This window comes from Pavona decussata, unplaced genomic scaffold (genome assembly GCF_977016875.1).
Source record: "Pavona decussata unplaced genomic scaffold, jaPavDecu1.1 SCAFFOLD_219, whole genome shotgun sequence".
Lineage (NCBI taxonomy): Eukaryota > Metazoa > Cnidaria > Anthozoa > Scleractinia > Agariciidae > Pavona > Pavona decussata.
In genome coordinates this window covers 2077482-2099864 of record NW_028145624.1, presented here as the reverse complement: position 1 = coordinate 2099864, position 22383 = coordinate 2077482, and the positions used below count along the sequence as shown (strand labels likewise).

At 37.5% G+C, this 22383-nt stretch overlaps 2 protein-coding genes across 2 annotated transcripts in view; one reads left to right on the top strand and one right to left on the bottom strand.

The window, feature by feature from the left end:
* LOC146459469 (uncharacterized) overlaps positions 1-22383 on the top strand; it is a 283723-nt gene that overhangs the window by 189191 nt on the left and 72149 nt on the right. The gene's annotated exons all lie outside the window — the stretch shown is intronic.
* On the bottom strand, positions 12428-16861 carry LOC146459472 (uncharacterized). The gene is made up of 2 exons (XM_085089400.1): positions 13029-16861; positions 12428-12966 (listed from the first exon to the last, which is right to left on the bottom strand). Exon 1 carries the CDS (start codon positions 15304-15306, stop codon positions 14011-14013), a length of 1296 nt encoding a protein of 431 aa, XP_084945526.1. The 5' UTR covers positions 15307-16861; the 3' UTR covers positions 12428-12966; positions 13029-14010.

Genomic DNA, 22383 nt, shown 5'->3' with positions numbered 1-22383 from the left:
TGGGCCTGGGAACGAGGTTTGCGAAGTTGACGTCCATATTTGTTCGATGCCCTGGTTCGTTGTATGTCGATTGTATGTCGTAGTTCTCGACCCGGGAGGGGTGGGGGTACTTCCTTATAAGAGGCTAATGGGGAAGTGCTGGATGGGGTCGCATTTTCACGACTCGATTGACTATAATGGGGTTGCATTTTCAATAGAGTTTTAGAATGGGGTCCCACATTTTCGGATTTTGGGGGTGAGAAAATTCTATTATTAAGTAGGGATTCAAAATGGTCTCGGTTAAAAAATTCACAAAGTTTTGTTTATTAAATGTAACAATCACCTGACTATATATGACGGTACTTTTGTAAATATTTACGGTTAGCAAACGTACCAGAATGCTTGTACTATAAGTGAAAAAGAAGGTGTTCTTCATTCAATTTAAGGATGACCTATTTAAAGGGTTGATAAAGTAAATGCATAAATAGAAAGTGACTTAGTTGGGATCGCGAAAATTACGTTTTCCCAAAAGTGACTAAGATGGGGTACATAACTGGCCACAAAATAGATTATAATGGGGCAGGGGCTCTGAGAGGCCAGCGGCACATACCCAGCAAAGCTGAACCCAAGTACCCCCACCCCCCTCCTCTCCGGGGTTCTCGACTATCTTCGTTAAAAAATAGCCATGAATGGCCTTACTTAAAGAGGTTACAGATATTCCCTCTTTCTTCAGATTACTGGGCAATGCGTTCCAGAGTCTGGTCGCAGACACGCCAAAGGTTCTTCCTCCCTCAGTTTAACGATTAAATCGAGTGCAGACGAGTTTTAAGGCACTATAGCGTCCACTGCGTGTGTCTAAATCTGGTCGTACATGTAGGCAGGCCGACAGCTTCCTTGTAAGCGCTTCAGGACTAATGTACACTTGTTAAGCTAAATTTCTTCATAAAACGGGAGCCAATAGCAATTTTTTCAAGAGACTTACGCTATTTGATCTAGTTTTAGCTACTAAAATTACTTGAGCAGTGCGTTTTTGCAGCTCGAGGATTCTCGTTAATATAACTTATCTGCTGAGCAGTTTGACCAAATAGTTATAGAATAGTATGCGCTGTTCAATAGGGATCTCAGTCCTTATCTTTCTGAGCACTGCTATTCTCTGGGATACTTTCTTACATAGTTCTTCGACATTTCAGGCTCAAAACATGAATTTTGTCCCATGGGTTTCGACACGCCGTTCAGCAATAATAAACCCTTAGGAGAAATTAGTAAGCCAAACTGTTGATTGAACAATGCAAGAACTTCCCTATCAAAGTTCATAAAAATTGTCTCAAAACCATAACTCTCCAAGAGCTATTCCACAAATCGTGAAGACTTACTCCTTCATTGCCTTTAGTTCGTCTAGATTTCTTATCATCTCATAATTATATTCACATTATCTTCTGTTACCAGGATGGGGACGCATCGATCCAAACAACTTGTCCCAAGTCTCTGATTACCTTAAACAAGCCCTAGTCCCAGTGGTCAGCTATAACCAGTGCCGGAATATAAACGGAGCAAGAGTGCATGAAAGCTCCATGGTCTGTGTCGGAGGAGAGGGAAGCAGTACCTGTAATGGTGACAGCGGTGGCCCCTTGTCGTGCTTGGAGGGTGACAAGTGGGTCGTCCGTGGAGCGACATCCTGGGGGACATCCCTAACATGTCCCGGAGACACGTTCTCTGTATACGCTCGAGTGAGCTCTTACGTGAACTGGATCAATGGCTACGTTCAAAGTAAGTGACCAGTGAACCAAGAAAACTACGCGGGGATGGACAGGAAAGAAAAAACAGATACCTTTATACCCAGCAAATATGAGATAAGAGTTGAATTTATTTTATATTCCAAACACTGTTTTTATAGCCTTCCAATTTCTGAAATTATTTACCTTTCATAGAGGGAAGGGGGAAGCAGAGATGGTGCAGTGGTGAGAGCACTCACCTCTTTGTGGTTGGTTCTCTTCCTTGGCCCGAGATGTTCTTCTTCTCTAGGTGGTCTGGTATTCCCCGTTGCTTTGGAACCAACATTCAATTACAAATTCTAATTTAGTCCGGAATCTGAAGGTTACCAACTTATTTATTATTTATTTATTTATTTCATTTCAATATGTGTTATTTTTAAAGTGCTGTGATCAAAATTTTAACTTTCCTTTTGTCTTCTGCATTTGAAAGTATAGGAAGAAAGTAGTACCTATGCCAAATTTCAAATTGTAATTCGAACGGAAAGTTTGATTATTACAAGCGTCATTTTCACATTCATTTTGCCACCATCTGATTACTCAATTCAAAAATGTCCGCGAACCACACGAAGATTTGGGACGAGTACTGAGAATGTGACGCCAACTTATCTGTTTACTTTAAAGAGAATCATCTCCATTGTCTTCAAAACTACCACTCGCGTTAGAACTGAAATCAGAGCCATATTCGGTAGAATTAGGGAAAGAACTTGAGCATTTTGAACGCCTTTTTTTTTGGCAGGTTCTTAGATGAGCTTCTCTGACGTCTACAGCCAGGGTCCGTTACTTGAAGAAGTGGGTTGATGATAGAATTAGCTGATACTGACAGAGAAAACCCATACGAGGCAATAAAATAAGGGAGAAAACGTATAGAATGTTTTTGCTTCTTCTGTGTGTACACTTATGTAATTTCTTGTCCTAAATATAAGATTAACTTTGTATTAATGTCGTGGGAACTTTGACTTTTGAAATGTTCGTCGGTCCCAAGGTTTAAATCCTTGCAAAATTAGAGGCACAAATTGAATCATTTGAAATGATGAGGCCCCATCTTTTAAAACTGTCACCGAACTAATTGCATGCTCTCTTGATAACTTCTTCGCGTTGTCAAGTTTCAGTGGAAACTTTGTCTGCTCGCAATCTTCTTCTCTTCAAAGTTTAATACCAGGCCTCCAAATGCCCAAAAAAATTAAGAACATTTTAGCCCACTTCCATCAGACAAGACGAACATTGCAAAGGACAACAGGTAGCATGAATATGTGAATGATCAGTTGTGCACGCAACTTAAGCGGAGCTTCTTTCTAAGGGGGAGGGGGGCAAGCTTGGAAATGAAGGTCGGCCGATTTTGCTCAAAATTGGCATTCATACATACTGTGACGCCTTGTGCAATATACCAACGTTTCAGCTTCAATTACCTTATTTGGGCTGAGTTCTAGATAACAGCCTTGTGGGGGTCCCCTGATGCTGATTTTTAGTTCAATTTTGATCACTTTTCGTTACTTCGCTAACAATACTAGAATATTATTCAGTCAAACCAAGAGTTTGTCAGCTCAACTCTTGAACTTTCTTTAGCTAAATTCAGTATGGGGCACAGGAATATTGATGTTAAACAAGTTAGTAATCTAACGTTGTGGCTCTTATCGGGATATAACGACAAACCGGAAATATCCCAACTTTAAGTCCGATTATCTTTGACGCCCACTTTTGAAGTAACAAAATTCCAACATAGTCGTAAAGTGTGTCCCTAACTATTTGACAATCAAGATGAAAGCACTAAGGTTAAGCCTTTTTCACTTTACAGCTATGCTAAGAAGATACTGATAAAACCACTTCCGGTCACATTCCGCTTTCTGTACTAGTACTAAAAGGATGCTCAACACAAATGTGCCAGTAAATACACAATGACCCAGCATTATCTAAGTTTATTGCAGATTAATTAGTTTTCAAGTCCATCAACTAAAATTTGCATTCAAACTTAAAGAAGCAATGCCTGTTTTAAGCTATTCTTAAAACAAACGTAACCGCATTGAGTGCGGCACGAAACCATATATTCTACTATTCTGGACACTTAAAGCTTACATTGAGTTTCGAGAGGTGTCATATATACTCTTGTAAGCATCCTTTGTCCCTTGATGAAAATCAATTTGAAACAAATCTAAAGTTTTGATGGTATTTTAAAAGCAATAGTTACTTATCTTGCTGTTCCTCCAAACGGCCATCTATTCTGCATAACATGGGAGAAAAGTTTTTGCCCCTCTAGTTGGTGCCTATTCAGCTGTGAGATTTGTCCCTGTATGCGTGACCTGCCATGGTGTGAAAATTCGTTCATTCGTCCTCTGTTATTTACTTCCTCATCGAATTCCAACAAGGCATCGTTGCCATATTGTGACTTTTCTTTGGATCCAGATTTATAAAAAAAAAACATAGTATTTTCTATAACTGTACGGCAGAATGTGTACAAATTTCTTTCCATTTTTGTTATTTCCTGTTGTTTATGGCCTTGAAAATTAATAAAACTGCAATAGACTTAGATAATGCTGGGCATCCTTTTAGTGGTACGCAAACAGGAATGTGACCGGAAGTAGCTTTTTCGGTATCTTCTTAGTATAGTTGTAAACCAGACCCGCTTTGCTCATTACACAACAAGTCAGTTTATAGCCTTCGTTTAGATCTATAGCAGAACTAACACGGTTCAGTTATGACACTGACAGTTGTTATTCTCCTAAAACCTGCCGAACTGTTTGCCTCGACTCGCTTCGGCTTAATCAAGATATAAGTAAGTAGCGATATGACGATCACACTGTCATTAGATGTGTTCCTGCTGTTACCAGCTGTTTTAATACTCAAGTTATATTTTGTCTCGAAGTTAACACAAAATCGCTATTGCAACGATTTCTCGCCGACACTTCCTAACCAATGGTTACTCCTAGAGGATTTACTCAACACTTAACGGCTCCTGCCATTGAAATAGACAACGAGTTTCTCTGAGCCCTGTCCATGTCCGCCATATTGAATTAATACCGATGACCGACAATGGGCAGGCCAACGAGCAGAGCCTATGAGACCAGGGTGTACAGCGAGCTGATCGACAAAGTTGGCGGACAACAAATGATTTCGTAAATGAAACGACAATTTACAGAGATTTCATAATGCCCTGCTTATGACAATTTACAGAGATTTTATAATGCCCTGCTTATGACAATTAACATAGATTTCATAATGCCCTGCTTATGACAATTTACAGAGATTTCATAATGACCTGCTTACGACAATTTACAGAGATTTTATGCGCCAGTTTACAGAGAATTTGAATTGAAATGCCAGTGCTACTTTTTATAGACATTTTAGACGTTAAAGAAAATCATTGTAAAAGTAAGATTTACAAGCATTCTTCGCAGATTTCATTTAGTCTGTAAATTTCCCATTTTTACTTCAGTTAAATTTTACAGACTTTTTATAGATATTCTAGAAAGAGGACATTGAGAAAACTGTATGAAATGTCTGCAAAAAAGATTTTACAAACATTTTGCATTCGATAAGTAAAAGTAGGCAGAATTTAATTCTTGTAAAAAGTCTGTAAATTCTACATTTACAAACATTTCATCAAGTCTGTAAATGGTCCAGATTTTCCAGTGAAAAAGGCTTAACCTTAGTATTTTCCTCTTGAGTGTCATCCAGTTAGGGCTACAGTTTACGACTATAATTTGTAATTATATCATATAAATGTAATGAGCCTTATCACGGCTTTCGACGCCATTTTGACGAGTAGGCAAACAGGCTTGAAATAACAGTGTTTGTATTGAAATCTGATGTCAAATAGTTTTCATAAAACATCGCTTCTGAAAGATTCATGAATTGGAAACTTTTGGCACTTGGAAAAGGATTTTAAGGAAAAAAGTTGGAGGGATAAAGCTGTGACAGAAAGCGTCCAGTCGTGTTTTGAACTTTCCATACATTTCCCTGTATTTTTTTTTTTTTTCGGCGAACTATTTTTCAGTTCACGGCTGGTTAGCTATACAGACAAATGTATGGAAAGCTCAAAACACGACTGGACGCTTTCTGTCACAGCTACTTCCCTCCAATTTTTTTCTTAAAATCTTTTTCCTAGTGCCAAAAGTTTCAAATTCATGACTTTTTCAGAAGCGATGTTTTATGAAAAATTTTTGACATCGGATTTCCATACGAGCACTCTTACTCCTCACAGGACGAACTTGAAAAAGCTGGCCAATTTTTTCACGTTGCAATCCATTTCCTTCCTAGCCATCCCCAGTAAAATATAATTAATACTAGTTTCTGTGCATTATTAGGGTTATTGTTAAAAAAACTGAACCATTATTTTGACGATTCCATCGATTCAGATATGTTTTTTGGCCATTCAAAGTGGCACAAAAAATCGGTGACACTGCCCCTTTAAGATTGCTGACGTGTTTAACAGAAATATTCCTGTGGGCCATAAGTTTTTCTAAAGAAAGTTCAAGAGTTCAGCTAACAAAAACTGACTCTTCATTTGAGTGAACAATATTCTAGAAATGTTAAATTTTTCTTAAGAAAAACAAGCTTTTTAGGCAGGAAAATAATTCAACCAGTGCAAATTTCCCGTTTGCATAGAGACAGATAATTTTTTCGAGTTTCTCCCCAGTCCCACTCTCCGTTTATACACTCGCTCCAGACGCATTCGTTGACAGACCAACCAAAAAATACGATTGTTTTGCGGTCTATGGATTAACAGAAAACCTGTTTACTCTCTACACACAAGACCAAGTCAAAGTTGTCCAAAAAAACTTGTTTGGCCGCAACCAGCGTTAATTTGAATTCACATTGACGCCGAAAGGCACTGCAAGACTGGGGAAAATGAAATTACTGTCACGGGTTATCATTTACGACAAATGAACCTTAGGCTGCCTTTCATCTAAGCAGTCATTTCTAGAGCCTCAAAAGACGTTTTGATAAGAGTGTTTACATCCGAAATTTCCCCTCGAAGAAACATCAAAGGGACGGAAACTCCATCCATATTTAATCTTTTTTTGTTGTTTTGTTTTGTTTTGTTTTGTTTTTGTTTTTTTTGTTTTTTTGGATTCAAGTTTACTCGTGCTCTTGCTCGGCTCAAGCACCCATATCTTGGTCAATATCACAGCAAAAAGCAATCAAACTTCGTAGCTCCTTTAAAATTTATCTGTAGAAATTTCCTGTCGTGTTATTGTTCGCTTAACCCATACTTCCATGGCAACTACATTTTTTGACATCCATGCTTTTTTTTTCGAAAGATTTAGTTTTCTACTGAAACTTTTCATGTAAACCGTCGCACTTTTCATTTTTCTAACGCTTAACGTTTCTTTGTTCGCTTCGCTTTCATACCGTGAGTCAATTTCGAATTATGTATTGTAAGGCTTTAAAATCCAAAAAATTCTTCGGCGATATAACGTCATTATCCTATCTCGTACAACCTCGTTTTTGCATTTTTTTATATTTTCTGAAATACTCCGACTAAAAATAGAGATCAAATTTTCTTGATTGACATTTCCCTTTAAATCATGCCGTGTAAATTAACACATCTGTCAGATTTAACGCCTGACGAAATTTGTCCTGCTCCTAGGCAGGACGACGGCGTCTTTGAAGTTTGCCAAGCCTTGACAAAATTTGGTGGATCTAAAAATCACCGGGTGCACTTGTCTCAGGGAATCGGTGACAGATTTTTTCGCAAAATAAACAAAAATTTGCCCAGTGAGTCAAGGCCCTTATTCTCTACAGATTGAATAAGATTATTCTGATGCGTCATGAAAAAAATTTCCTCGTTTTTTGTTTTCACTAATTAGTTTACGACCCTGGAATTTCTGAAAAACTGAAAAAAACATAAGTTATCTCAGATTTTTTTGGAAAAATCTCCATTCTTGCACTAAATGATTGTCAAATTATTCTCTACAGATTGAACAAGAATATCCTAATGCGCCGTGAGTAGTCTAGGGAGAATGTTTTAGTCCGGATTTTCGAGGGGGAATCTCATTTACTTGAGGGGGCATACATTAACGCCGATGACGTCACCGCCTATTGTCCTGATCACTCATTATAGAATGACGTCATATTTTATTTTAGCCTTACCAACAGGTTATGAACTGGTTTGACAGGTTTATCAATGATGTCATGCTCTTTTTTTTAACTTATGGCAGTCATGGGCGGTATTACCGGTTTGACAGGTTTTTGAAGTTAGTTTTGGATACATGACATCATATAGTACATACATACATACTTTATTGTATAGCTCCTCTTTGGACGCCCTTCCGCCATACGTGAAAATAAAAATAATAATAATGAAAACTATTTACATTTGGATGATAATATAGAGAGAAAGAAAAAAAAATACGATAAGCTCCAGGATCTACAATTTCTAAGCTAAAAAATCTGCATTCGGAAGTCTGTTTAGAAAAAACAAAAAGAAAAACAAATACGCGCGACACCCACGCGTGTGTCTAAGAAAAATAAAGGCACATAACTACAAATGGCCCGTTTATCTCCTTTTGTCCCTTTTGCTGTGGTTTTGGCCTTTCAGGCCTGTGTTTGGCCTTTTCTGACACTCTATATAACCTGACTTTTACCGAAAACTCGGAGATAATGAAAAATATTTGTCGTTTGTGTTTCTCGCCTAAATTAACTAAGCACCTTTCCCGCCTAATGACTAAAAAAGATGCGTTTCAGGTTGAGCTTTGTTGAGGATTAAAGAGTTAATACAGTCTTTTGTTGTCTTTGTCTATTACAGCGCTCGGATTAAGAATGTTCCGGTTCATAAATTCCTTGCCCCTAAATTGTGCTTGTTAAAACACACACGCAGATTTTGCAATATGTATATCACATTAAAGTCGGTTATGTTTGATATTGATGGCTGTCCACCTTTACTTACGTTAACAAGGGTCAATGCGCTTTTGGCCTTCCGATCAGAGACTTAAGGTTGCGGTTGCGGTGGTGGAGGTTTTCCCCGAGGAGAAGGAGGAGGAGGAGGAAAATGAGGAGGAGGAGGAGGAGGCGGAGTAAGAGGAGGAGGAGGAGGAGGCAAGGTCAGCAAAAACAGAAATACACCTTTTGCGTTCATTTTGTTGAAGGAACCTTTTGGGGGAGGATTAGCTGGGTTCACTTCAACAAAGATCCAACAGCTTTTTCAGTTGCTCTTCTTTATTACTCTGACAAGAGTTCAGCTTACTCTGCTCAACAATCACTTCTCTCTAAAACTAGATGGCACCCATTTTTATACTGACTCGACAACCATCTGCTCAACGTAAACTAAATCTTACGCAAGCCTTCTGTGATTGGCTGCAGAGAACTTATTTGCATCCGTGCCTTCGATCTATTAGTCAAGTCAAAGACATCTTTCTAGAGAAATATCACCATGAAACTTGAGTTGTCCAGTCAATACAAAACAGGGAGACCAATATAAAAATTACAAGGTTCAGACTTATACAATCAGGTTTCACAAAGATAATCTGAAAAACACTAAAAGTTGTTGTTTAAAAATTAAACAAGAAGTCGATTCGTTGAAGGTGTTAGCCTTCTTCATCGAAGATGATTGGTTAAAAGTCTCCATAAATTAAATGAGTACGTGGTCAACAAAATCGAAAGCTCGAATTATACATTCAGTACGTGGCTAATAGCAGAACAACAACAATGGATATTTATCTTCACAATCACCCTAAGACCATAGTATTTACTTTCAAAAACACCCTAAAATAACAGCCATTATTATTTAGATATATTTATCTTTAAAATGAACATCAATTACCATGAATTCGGTAAAAGAACCTAAGAAAATCTACCAAAATTGACTAAAAATAAGAACAGTAACAATTTCCTGGAATAAACTGTCGAAAGGTCAATTTGAGGAAAAACTTATAAAAAGTAAGGTAAACAAGGTGTTATCTTTTGTAGAAAACTTAATTGAAAATATCTTTACGATCACAAGTGGAAACATACAGCTGTTCATACCGAATTCATGACAGGAGGATTTATACATTAATCACACATTAAGAACATCTAAGTCGAACTACAAGGTATTATTTCTAGAGAGCTGCATAACGAGTCAACTGGTCTTTTCCTGATATTCCTCAAACCAAAATATAATTTGTAATTAGTCCAAACACCAAATAAAATTCCTTTAACTATTTTAACCCCAAATAATAGCGTTGTAAATATTTTTCATCATTGTCAATTTTTATCATCTAACAAGTTCTCCCTCCTTAGACAGAGCTGTCCCCAGCTCTTTAATATAATAATAGCAATTATTGGAATGAAATTTAGTGCCAAAAACATTATAACATGAATTGTAACAACCCATCATTTTTTGTTTGTTTGTTTGTTTTTTTTTGTTTTGTTTTGTTTCTGTGTTGGTATTAGCATGTTTTGATTGTTGTTTTGTGTGTTCTGTGGTGTACCGTTGTACGCCAAACTGATAAAGTCGTTTTGGAAAAGAATTCACGCAACATCAAGGTTGTTGTGTTAATGAAGTTTCATAAGGAAGAAAGGAAATGGGGACTTAATTTATGATGGTGATGATGGTGAAATAAGTAATAGTGAACTCTTGTCCCAAAACCGTATAACTTGTATTGCTAAGTGTGCGCGCTAAGGCCTCCGGTGAATTAAGGCCTGGGTTTAAATTCCTTACTCGAAAAATTGAAGGGTTTGGTGTATAGTTTAGTTTAGTTTAGCATTGTAAGTAATACAACAGCCTAAAAATCAAAAGAAAATTTGCTTTACCAGGAGAATAAAGAAAAGAAAGGCAAAATCTGAACTGAATAAGCAGATCCACAGTGATCGCATGATGAAGTTGGGAATTAGTTGTCATGTATAACTTTATCAGCGATAAACACGCTTTAAGTATGAGTAGGTTGTGTGTAACTGTGTGCGGACCTTGGTGCTTAAAATGTATTACATTTGCATAGAAAGCGTTAATTTTTTTTTTTTTTTTTTTTTGCTAATAGCGCGCTATCGATCGTTTGAAGGATTTTGGTTATTTGCGAAATTTGTCATTGAATTTATCTCTGTCATTACTTAGTCCACGTGAGTGCGCGGTGTTTGCGATAGTTCTGCGTAAGTTAAGGGTCCACGTGAAAAACGGCCGCAGTCTCTTACGAGAGGCGAATTAAATTGGGTTTGTCTCTTGTATCGTCGAAATTTTCAAAAACGTTAATTTCTTCATCATTGCAATAATTCTCTGTGAAGTTAATTTTTTTTTTTATTATCCTCGGAAAATTCATGTGTAATTGTCACAGTAAGTTAATTTCGCTATTCATTGGTTTTGTTTCCAAATTCACCGTATTCAAAACGTCATTCTCATTCTTAATAAAGTAAAGTGTAATCTAAAGTGTAAAGTAAAGTGTAATCTTAAATAAGTGTACATCTTCTATGGCTTCATACATAGCGTCAATTTGGGTGCTATCCTGACACGCAGTTTTGATGTCATTATTGCGTTCATTTGTAATCTATGAATAATTAGACATTTTCAACATTTACATCAACGACGATAGTCTGTTAGTTTTCAATATCTTCCATGAGAATATCAGCTTCAATTTCAAAAGAGGAATCTCGAGGTAAATGCGAATTGGTGCGGTGTATTGCTCAGAAAAATATGTCGCAAGAAGAATACGGAGCTATACCCTGAATTCAGGCTGACTATTGCTCGGCAGTTCTCGGTTTAACTACGCAATCCGAAAGTGGCTCCTAAACAAGGGTTATTGGAAAAACAATTTAAATTTGAACTAACATCATCATTAAAGGTGCATTGGTGTTTTAGGACCGTAGTATGAAAGGACATTATTCATATTCGTTGTAAAGTATGAAAGCATAAAAAGTGCCATTAGGTATATATTAAACTCATATATGTTGAGAATCTTTATCGAGAGGAGTAGTGGCCTAGATTTATCTTTGTATTTTGCAAACGTCAATATTCTATCTTTTTTTGTGTGTGTATCATAAATAATGGCTTGAGGCTGGTTGGATAGGTACTCGTGCAAATGATATTACAATATGTTAAGTACGTGTAAACCATGGGGTCATAAATTGTCTGAAAACTAGAGGAAAGTAGTATCTTGCCTTTGCCATTATACCTGTCATTTTTGATATTTTAGTTGCAACATGGTCAAGATGATACTTCCATGTGCGCTGATCATCGATGTATAAACCCAGAAATTTTGTGTATTTTACTTGCTCAATGGCTTCGTCGTTTATTTTAATTGAAACATTTTGATTAAATTTCGTCCCCCTGGATTTAAAATCAAAAAATGCGTTGTTTTTATATTTAGAGAAAGCTTATTAGCAGAAAGCCTGGTAACAATTTTTCTTAGCTCACAGTTCATGGTCTCATGTACAGTATCTAAGTTTTCATGACTGAAAAATAGGCCGTTTGTATCAAATAGAATAATTGACAAGATCTCTGAGCACTTTCCAATATCATTAATAGATATAAGGAAAAGGAGAGGTCCCAAAAAGGACCCCTGAGGCACACCATACTTGATTGATAAGCTTCTGATTTTTTTTTACTTATATTTAACTATCTGCTTTCTGTTTGATAGGTAATTTCTGAACCACTCAAGAACAATTCCTCTTATTCCATAATGTTCAAGTTTTTCAGTCAAGTAATATTTCATGGCTCGCTGTGTTAAATGCCTTTGCAAGATCTAAAAATATTCCAATTGTGTATTCGATAAGATATTAGTTGTAAGCTCGATAGTGGCTAAGTTCTTGTTGTTGCTTTTTTTTTTTTTTCTTTTTGTTTTGCGAAAACCATATTGACTCTGAAATAACATGTGGTGTTTGTTGTTTGTACAAATATTGAAATACCCTTTTGTACATAATTGTTTCTAGAATTTTACTAAACATGGGGGGACAGAAATTGTTCATGTGTACCATAACACTATCGTCACAAGAGATTGAACGAAACATTCCTGTAGGTAAAAACCAGTAAGCTCGCATGGATCGAGGTACCTCGAAAAACATGCTTGAAAAGAATAACAAAACTCGATTTAACTTCCCTTTGCTCCAGAATAATGCGTTATAACTGCGTCGTAACGTTGTAAATCAGCCGCTAATATCTCTTTTGTAAAAGGTGTATTTGATTTGAAACTGCAAAGGTTGAAACTTGGTGTAAATTAGATTTTGGGATTCTTTACTCATTCCTTACTCTTTTGAAATCTTTATAATTGTATTCTTCTTATTACATGTAGCTCGAAAATGTGAATACCGAGACCTTAGAAACTCATTAAAATTTTACTCTTATTACATGTAGCTCGAAAATCTGAATACCAAGACCTTAGAAACTCATTAAAATTTTACTCTTCTTATTACGAATGTAGCTCGAAAATCTGAATTCAACGTATTTGTGTGGTTAACATCATTCTCTTCATCCTCGTGGGCAAACATCCACTGACGTAGGTAATTTGTGTAGTTAATTCTCTTCATCCGCGTGGGTAAACATCAACGTGGGTAATATTGTCTTCATCCACGTAGAAAAGACATCTACGTAGGTATACTCAATCCAGAGTCACACATTAATGACCACTGCATGAATGTGTGCAATGGAGAGTTTTGAGGCGCCTCTGGTAGCTACCGGCTCATACATCAGTCAATTACGCGTTCGGGGAAAGCATCCCGCAATTCATCTTGTACATGTACTTGTAACTTATTCATAGTATATCTCGAGCTTTTAATCTTACTTCTGTCTTTGCTTATGTGGTTCTCCAAATTCTCATTATCTCGAGCTTCAATTTCTTATCCGGCTTATACTTTGTCGTCAAATTTGTATTCTTTCGCTTTGTCTTCAAATTCTTATTCTTATGCTCACTGGCTTAAAATTCGTATTCTGATGCTTAATCTTCAAATTTTTATATCTTCTTATGCTTAGTCTTCAAATTCGTAATTGTATTTCGAGCTTCAAATTCTGATTCGTGTGTTTAGTCTTCAAATGCTTATGCTGATACTTTAGTCTTCAATTTCTTATACTTGTATTCAGTCTTCAACTTCTTATTCGTATGCTTAGTCTTCATTTTCGTCAAAATCCTTATATAGTGTTTACATTCAGTCTTCAAATTCTTATACTTATACATTGAGCTTTAAATTCTTATTAAGATACAGTTTAGTCTTTAAATCTTTACTGAGTTTCCGAGGTCCGAGCTGTTAATGTGTCATTGTGAAATATTCATATTCTTGCTATTCATTTCAGGTTTTCTTAAATCAACGCCTATTCGTATTCTGCCATATTTGAAATAAAAGTGGTGACGGCTGATTTACAATATTACTTCTCAAATACTACATCCACATTAATATTTTTTTTTCGCAGTCTGCAAGTTCGCCAGGAATGTCCCACTCGGAAACAATAATTACATCTGAGAGTGGTGTGTGGGGTTCGAAAACGACGTGCATCGTAAGGCAAATGTGATGTCCCCCGAAATTTACGTCGATAAAATCGGGTCCTCAAGCGCGCCCTCCTTTTGCCCGCGAAATTAGTTAGTGGACGATAGAAGTTACCCCGTAATGTACGCGAATTGTGCGACTGATTTTGCTTTTGCAAGTGATTAATTTGCATAGAGAGCTCATCTAACCGGTTATCTCGGTGCAATTGATTGGGCTCGGTAGCAACAATTTTTTTAGAATTTTCAAATGCTGGCAGTGTCATGAATTTCTGAAACATCACTTCCATTTGCGTTAGGAGTGTCTGGGTTTCCGACATTCGCTGATTATTGTCGACTAACTCTTTCATGCGTGCTAGAGATTCCGCCTCTTGAAAACTTGTAGGCCGCGCTAAAGTTACATAACTTTGTATATTAGGTTGAAGGCCTTGAGTAAAATAGCGCACCAAATCTGCTTCTGACAACTTTAGGCGGTGGCATAAACGTGTAATATCGGAGATATATTCAGCAATAGGTTCGCCTTTCGCTTGTTTTCGTGTGCTTAATTGATGAAAAAGAATCCAATCGTGAGATTGCGAAGCGAAACGCTCTTGAAATGCGGCTTTTAGCTTACCTAAATCTGACTTAATATCTTCAGATAAAGAAAGAAACCATGCGCGTGCTACTCCTGTTAAAAATAGCGGAAATGCGTTAATCTGAATTTCCTTTGACCAATTATTAATGTTGGCTACGCGAGAAAAGGAATCAAACCAAATCATAGCGTCTACTGTCGGATTTCCGTCAAAAAAGTCCGGTTTAATTTCACTTGAATGAGATTTCTGATCAAGACGAGCCTGAATGTAATCTAGTTGTGCCCGTTGTGTGTGCGATTCCTTAGCCAAATCGTTTCTAAAGGATATACACAAACTCTGAAACATTTCCTCAAAGCGTTTCTTGTTATCTTCATTCATTGATATCTGTTGTGTGTGTATATACTGATTCAGTGTGTAGGCATGTACAAGTTTCACTGTGGGTCTGCTAAGCTCAGATGGTATGTTGACGGCTACGAAAGCGAGTAACAATTTGCCTATATGGAACAGTTGTTTGGTGTTGGTTTGGTTTTTTATATACACAAAGACTATTCCTATCAAAATATACTGAATCAGTACGTTAAATAATTGTAAGATTAACGAAGGATACATACGGAGTTACTGATTAAATAGGTGTACAAAATAAGTGACGAGGTTCAACAGTGTCTTTAAAATCAAGAGAGATGAGTAACCATAATGTTCGCTTACAAGGATCCTGATGCTTGTGTTCCTTGCCTCTAGAATGAATTGTATGTGGCCACCGCACAGGCACCTGTTTCCTCTTCGTTCTTGGTTTCTTGCTGTGTTGTCCACCTACCAGAGAGTTTTTTTTTTTTTTGGTCTTTTTTTTTTTGTAGTATTGGTGGTTTGTCGTTGTTGGCACCACCACGTACTGAATTAGCGGTATCCTTGTCCGGAACGTGAATTTGGTGTATCCACGTACGGATGGTTTTCCATGCACAGATTGGGTCCACGTACGGACAATGGTTGTACCACGTACGGACTCTCCACGTACGGAAGCCGCCGGGAACGAAACCCGATTTTCCACCAACTTGTTGAAGGAACCTTTTGGGGGAGGATTAGCTGGGTTCACTTCAACAAAGATCCAACAGCTTTTTCAGTTGCTCTTCTTTATTACTCTGACAAGAGTTCAGCTTACTCTGCTCAACAATCACTTCTCTCTAAAACTAGATGGCACCCATTTTTATACTGACTCGACAACCATCTGCTCAACGTAAACTAAATCTTACGCAAGCCTTCTGTGATTGGCTGCAGAGAACCTATTTGCATCCGTGCCTTCGATCTATTAGTCAAGTCAAAGACATCTTTCTAGAGAAATATCACCATGAAACTTGAGTTGTCCAGTCAATACAAAACAGGGAGACCAATATAAAAATTACAAGGTTCAGACTTATACAATCAGGTTTCACAAAGATAATCTGAAAAACACTAAAAGTTGTTGTTTAAAAATTGAACAAGAAGTCGATTCGTTGAAGGTGTTAGCCTTCTTCATCGAAGATGATTGGTTAAAAGTTTCCATAAATTAAATGAGTACGTGGTCAACAAAATCGAAAGCTCGAATTATACATTCAGTACGTGGCTAATAGCAGAACAACAACAATGGATATTTATCTTCACAATCACCCTAAGACCATAGTATTTACTTTCAAAAACACCCTAAAATAACAGCCATTATTATTTAGATATATTTATCTTTAAAATGAACATCAATTACCATGAATTCGGTAAAAGAACCTAAGAAAATCTACCAAAATTGACTAAAAATAAGAACAGTAACAATTTCCTGGAATAAACTGTCGAAAGGTCAATTTGAGGAAAAACTTATAAAAAGTAAGGTAAACAAGGTGTTATCTTTTGTAGAAAACTTAATTGAAAATATCTTTACGATCACAAGTGGAAACATACAGCTGTTCATACCGAATTCATGACAGGAGGATTTATACATTAATCACACATTAAGAACATCTAAGTCGAACTACAAGGTATTATTTCTAGAGAGCTGCATAACGAGTCAACTGGTCTTTTCCTGATATTCCTCAAACCAAAATATAATTTGTAATTAGTCCAAACACCAAATAAAATTCCTTTAACTATTTTAACCCCAAATAATAGCGTTGTAAATATTTTTCATCATTGTCAATTTTTATAATCTAACAATTTATAGAAAATATTCGTTCGTGTCAATAGGTGTTTTGTTAAGGTGAACATATAACCAAAAATAAACTTCAGTTACGCGAAAGAAACCTCCAAGAACGACATTTGCATATGTATTAACATTCAAAAGCATCAACAGGGTTCCTTTTGGCATTCATTTCCAGAAATTGCATCAACGCCAATAGGCTACCAATTGCCTCATTGGAAAATCATTTTTCTAGAAAATAAACTCATTAACGGATAAGTACTAACAATCTATTGCATCTTTATACAACCATTTCAATGAGGGTAACATTTTTTTAGTGCAAAAAGACAAGCACAAGTGTCATCATAACATTCAACTATTTGAAAAGAAAATTGAAATTCGCTGTTTGAATTATCCTTAATTTTCTTGCCGCCAATTAGACATCGTGGTAAAAACGTTTACAGATAACGATACCGCTGTCCACATTAAGTTGCCGTAATGGAACTAATATATTCCCTTAAAAAAGCAACTACAATTAAATCAGACATAACCCGTTCTGAGGTATAGGAACAGATGACTTTTATAAACATACGAAAGTAAACTCGGCGATTCGGATATAGAGTTGAGAGTTACCTTAATTCCTTCAAAATCTCTGGTAGTTAAACAATTTTATATTTTTTTTATTCTCTATTTCAAGGCAATAAAGTTCTTTTCAGGTCTCTCAAGAAATGTGCGTTGTTTAATAGCAAGCATTTAGTAGTCGCGTGTTTTGATTGTGTTTTAATTGATTATTTCTATGAACTTAAGCCGTCTATTGTTTACGATAAGTTAATTGGCTTTTTCCGTAGAGTTTTTATGCAAATGGAGGATTTGGTTTAAGTCACTGCTTAATTAGTAGCTAACGGACCGTGAAGAGAGGTTGCACAAGAACTTTAAAAGTCTCTGATCGGAAGGCCAAAAGCGCATTGACCCTTGTTAACGTAAGTAAAGGTGGACAGCCATCAATATTAAACATAACCGACTTTAATGTGATATACATATTGCAAAATCTGTGTGTGTGTTTTAACAAGCACAATTTAGGAGCAAGGAATTTATGAACCGGAACATTCTTAATCCGAACGCTGTAATAGACAAAGACAACAAAAGACTGTATTAACTCTTTAATCCTCAACAAAGCTCAACCTGAAACGAATCTTTTTTAGTCATTAGGCGGGAAAGGTGCTTAGTTAATTTAGGCGAGAAACACAAACGACAAATATTTTTCATTATCTCCGAGTTTTCGGTAAAAGTCAGGTTATATAGAGTGTCAGAAAAGGCCAAACACAGGCCTGAAAGGCCAAAACCACAGCAAAAGGGACAAAAGGAGATAAACGGGCCATTTGTAGTTATGTGCCTTTATTTTTCTTAGACACACGCGTGGGTGTCGCGCGTATTTGTTTTTTTTTTTTTGTTGTTGTTTTTTCTAAACAGACTTCCGAATGCAGATTTTTTAGCTTAGAAATTGTAGATCCTGGAGCTTATCGTATTTTTTTTTCTTTCTCTCTATATTATCATCCAAATGTAAATAGTTTTCATTATTATTATTTTTATTTTCACGTATGGTGGAAGGGCCTCCAAAGAGGAGTTATACAATAAAGTATGTATGTATGTACTATATGATGTCATGTATCCAAAAATAACTTCAAAAACCTGTCAAACCGGTAATACCGCCCATGACTGCCATAAGTTAAAAAAAAGAGCATGACATCATTGATAAACCTGTCAAACCAGTTCATAACCTGTTGGTAAGGCTAAAATAAAATATGACGTCATCCTATAATGAGAGATCAAGACAATAGGCGGTGACGTCATCGGCGTTAATGTATGCCCCCTCAAGTAAATGAGATTCCCCCTCGAAAATCCGGACTAAAACATCCCCCCTAGACTACTGCCGTGAACAAAACATTTTCGCGTGTTTTTCCCACTAATTGAATTTAAAACTCATTCACTGCACATGCCCGAAAGTTAACGACTGAACCAACTTTCAACCAAGTGAAACTGCAACATTGCTATAACTTGTTCATTGTGCATGCGCTCATTCACGAGTTAATAACGACACGAAGAACAGATAATGCATTAGTCAATTTCAGAAGTGCCAACACTGCTCCCCTCGTACATTAGCGGGGCATTTTCCGTCTCAGAGGATGGGGGGGGGGGGGGACATTAGTCTACCTTCAAAGCATTTGACTGTCTCGTCATTTGCTTTTCACAGCACTGTTCCTTCCTTTCAATGAGAGGTTCATCGACAAAGACGGTAAACTTTTCTAAAGAGTACAAGATAAGATCGTAAATCCACACAACGAACGATCACTGGAGCAATATTGAGAAAGAAGCTGAAGACTTCTTTGAGACTCGATTAGAATGTAGGTATGCCCTGAAACTACGAATTCAACTTATTTTTATAGCTGTACCGGTCGGACATTTGAACAGCTCGTTTGTCCAAGACGTGGGGCATTTGCTGGTTTGTTTTCAAAAAATGCTAATGGCCCGAGGAGGGGGAGGTGAGGGCACTGCTGGGAATGTTTGATCCATAATACTTACTTATAGGAAATAGGTTAATTCGCCCACACAAAATTGAAGAAGTTCAAAGAATCATGAAGTAGTCGATTTATTCTTTATGTTTTACTAGTAACTGAAATTTCTTGTTATATCTTCTAAATTTCCTCAAGGAAGAAAGAGAGAAACCATGGAGTGAAGGATTCTACTTTATAGGGTACTCAAGTACCAATCTCGTTCCCAGAGACTCTGAGAACGAGGGTGCTTACGTACGCGTCAAAACAGCACGAAAACGAAAAGTAAAGCTCCCCAAATACCACGTGAGCGACTTGCTAGCATAACTTGTGGGGGGGGGGACAGGGGGGCGGGAGCCCGGGAGAATAGGGGGCGGGAGGGGTACGGGAGACGGGAGAGGAAAGGGCGGGAGGTGGGAGTTCCAAGAGGACGGGAAGCGGGAGAGCAATACAAAACGGTAAATTTCTTTACTTATTAATGCGTTAGAATAATATCAAAAAAAGAACCAAAACCATGTTTTACAATATTATTTGTCCTCCATTTAGCGTCCTCCGAGGCTTTACACAATATTTTATATCCAAGGGCACACAAAAATTAAACAGGGTTATTTCCGGTGAAATTGTAAACCCTTTTATTACGTTACGTCATAGCTCATGAAATGTCAAGCGTGGCATGTGAACACATGTGTGGGTGCCTTGCAAGTTGTTAGAAGTCTCAAAGCGGTGAGCAAGGCGAGCAAGTACGCGTCTTGTAAATTTATTATCAGAGATATAAAAAAAAATTTCAATGTCGTCAAAGACCATTTTAGTAGTTCTTAGTATTTTTCAGTACGGTAGTGAGAAATCTGGGGCATGGACGACCTTCCTGGGAGTTAGCTCCCATTGACCGTCAATCGGACCGTACTAAAGATTTAGCTGCATGGTGTATGGGAATTTGCGAACAGAATGCTGTTTCAATGAGCACGTGGAGAGTGCGAGGTGATTCGTTTCACGACGCCGTTTTTCGTTTTGGACAAGGCAAAACCTATTCCTATCACAATAGGGAGCCAAACAGCATGGGAAGCAATCAGGAACGACTTTATAGAAAAGAGGAGTAGGAGTAGGAGGAGATCAGTGCAGCCTCCTCGGCGCATTGATGAAGACTTCTTTTTGATGAACAGTTTGCCTAATTTCGGACGCTTTTTTGCAATTAATGCAGTAATGCTTTCCTCAGAGCAGTAGCAATGAGCTTAGAATTCACCACCAGTAACCCAGAGATTTAAACCTTGGATTAAAAGTAGGTCCTAAAGTTTCATTTTTACCTTTTCCCGAACTAAAAGCAATTTTTTCACGCAGTTTTAGGGAGTAAGGATATCGAGAAAGATATCAAGATTATAATTAGTGTATCAAGTAAATGCGATGGATCCGCAATACAGCGCCAAGAATTATGCAGACGTACTGGCCCCAGTTGTTCAAAGGCCGGATAACTTTATCCGCTGGATAAGGCACTCTTCAGCGTCTAAAATATACTTAACGTTAAATGTTTTCCAAGGTTTTCGTACACTCCCCAACTAAGCAGTGGTTAGAGTGCACATATTCGGTTGTACAAGAGGAAATACTGAAATATTTGCACAGATTGAAACTGGCGGATAGTGACTTATCCACTGGATACCGTTATCCGGCCTTTGAACAACTGGGGCCTGAACTCTAACTGGGGCATTTGGCTGCCAGCTCGCCATGTCCCTATTTGAATTACATGATCCCAACAAATGAATAATTAAGAAATGCAACAACTATCACACTGCACGATGGACTAAGACTGTTGACACTGAAAGAATGGTTAAACCGTCAAACAAGACGAACATGTTAGTCAAAAATTAAATACAAACAGCGGTTATAAACATAATAAACTTGCGCGTTTTAACTTGACGAACCATATGAAACGTCAAGTTACATAAAATGCGCAAGTTTGTTATGTTTATCACCGCTGTTTGTAGTTTGTTTCTGATCAAGCTACGGTGGCTCAAGAACAAACGTCTTTATGTTAGTCAAAACTTCATTAACTCAGAGTACCAAACCTATCAATAATGTTAACGTTAATCAAAATAAATATAGTAAAAAAACTGAATAATGAACGGCCTACGAATGGTACGTCCTGGTACAGCTTTATGACTAATACGGGTATAAAAGCCTTCTAATTTACTAGGGGACGGGAGAAACGCGAAAAAGGGCGGGAGGCGGGAGGCAAAGGTACGGGAGGCGGGAGGTTCTGACACCCCTGCCCCCCCCCCCCCCCTAACTTGCTTCCGGCGTGCACTGTGCACGACCATGCACGACCAGAATCTGAGGTTCTCTGTAAAATGTCTACTGAATCATTTTTACACACAATTCACTTCTTTCAGTCTACAGTTTTAAGCCATTTTGTTGGTAAAACCTATAAAACCCATCATTATCTTCACAACGACCGTACTGTTTGCGAAGTACACGTCGTTATGGCGAACATGAAGTAATTAGGTGCGCAAAGGTGTGTGGGATTCCTGATTAATAAAGCGTGGCGGAGTCAATTCGGTTGCATGTTATTTGCATGTAATAATCCTACTAAATCGGTTTCAATACGACGTTGGAATACAACAATTGGGGACGAGGATCAAGTGTTGTTGAATTATATGGCCGCACCAGTAAAAATAGAAGACCAGCTGTCAAGTATAAAATGTTCGACCTCCATGGCGATCCTTCAAATGTTGGAAGGCGAGGGCGGAGATGGATGGAAAGTTTTTGCTTGTATGTGGATAGTAAGGGCCTAATAATTCAAGTAGATCAGGCCGACAACAAAGCACAACGAAGAACTTTACTCCTTCATTCGGCTAGGGAAGATGTTTAGGAAATCTTCTAAACCTAAGATCACTGATGGAGTAGCAGAATACCAGAAAGCCGAAAAAGCCTTGAGCGACTATTTCATTCCCAAGGTAAATTCAAAATACCAGAATCATGTCGTCCGTAGTATGGAGCAGCAAGATGACG

Excerpts from the sequence above, each read along its gene's own strand:
- LOC146459472 (XM_085089400.1), bottom strand. The coding sequence starts at position 15,306 with ATGTATCCTTCGTTAATCTTACAATTATTTAACGTACTGATTCAGTAT.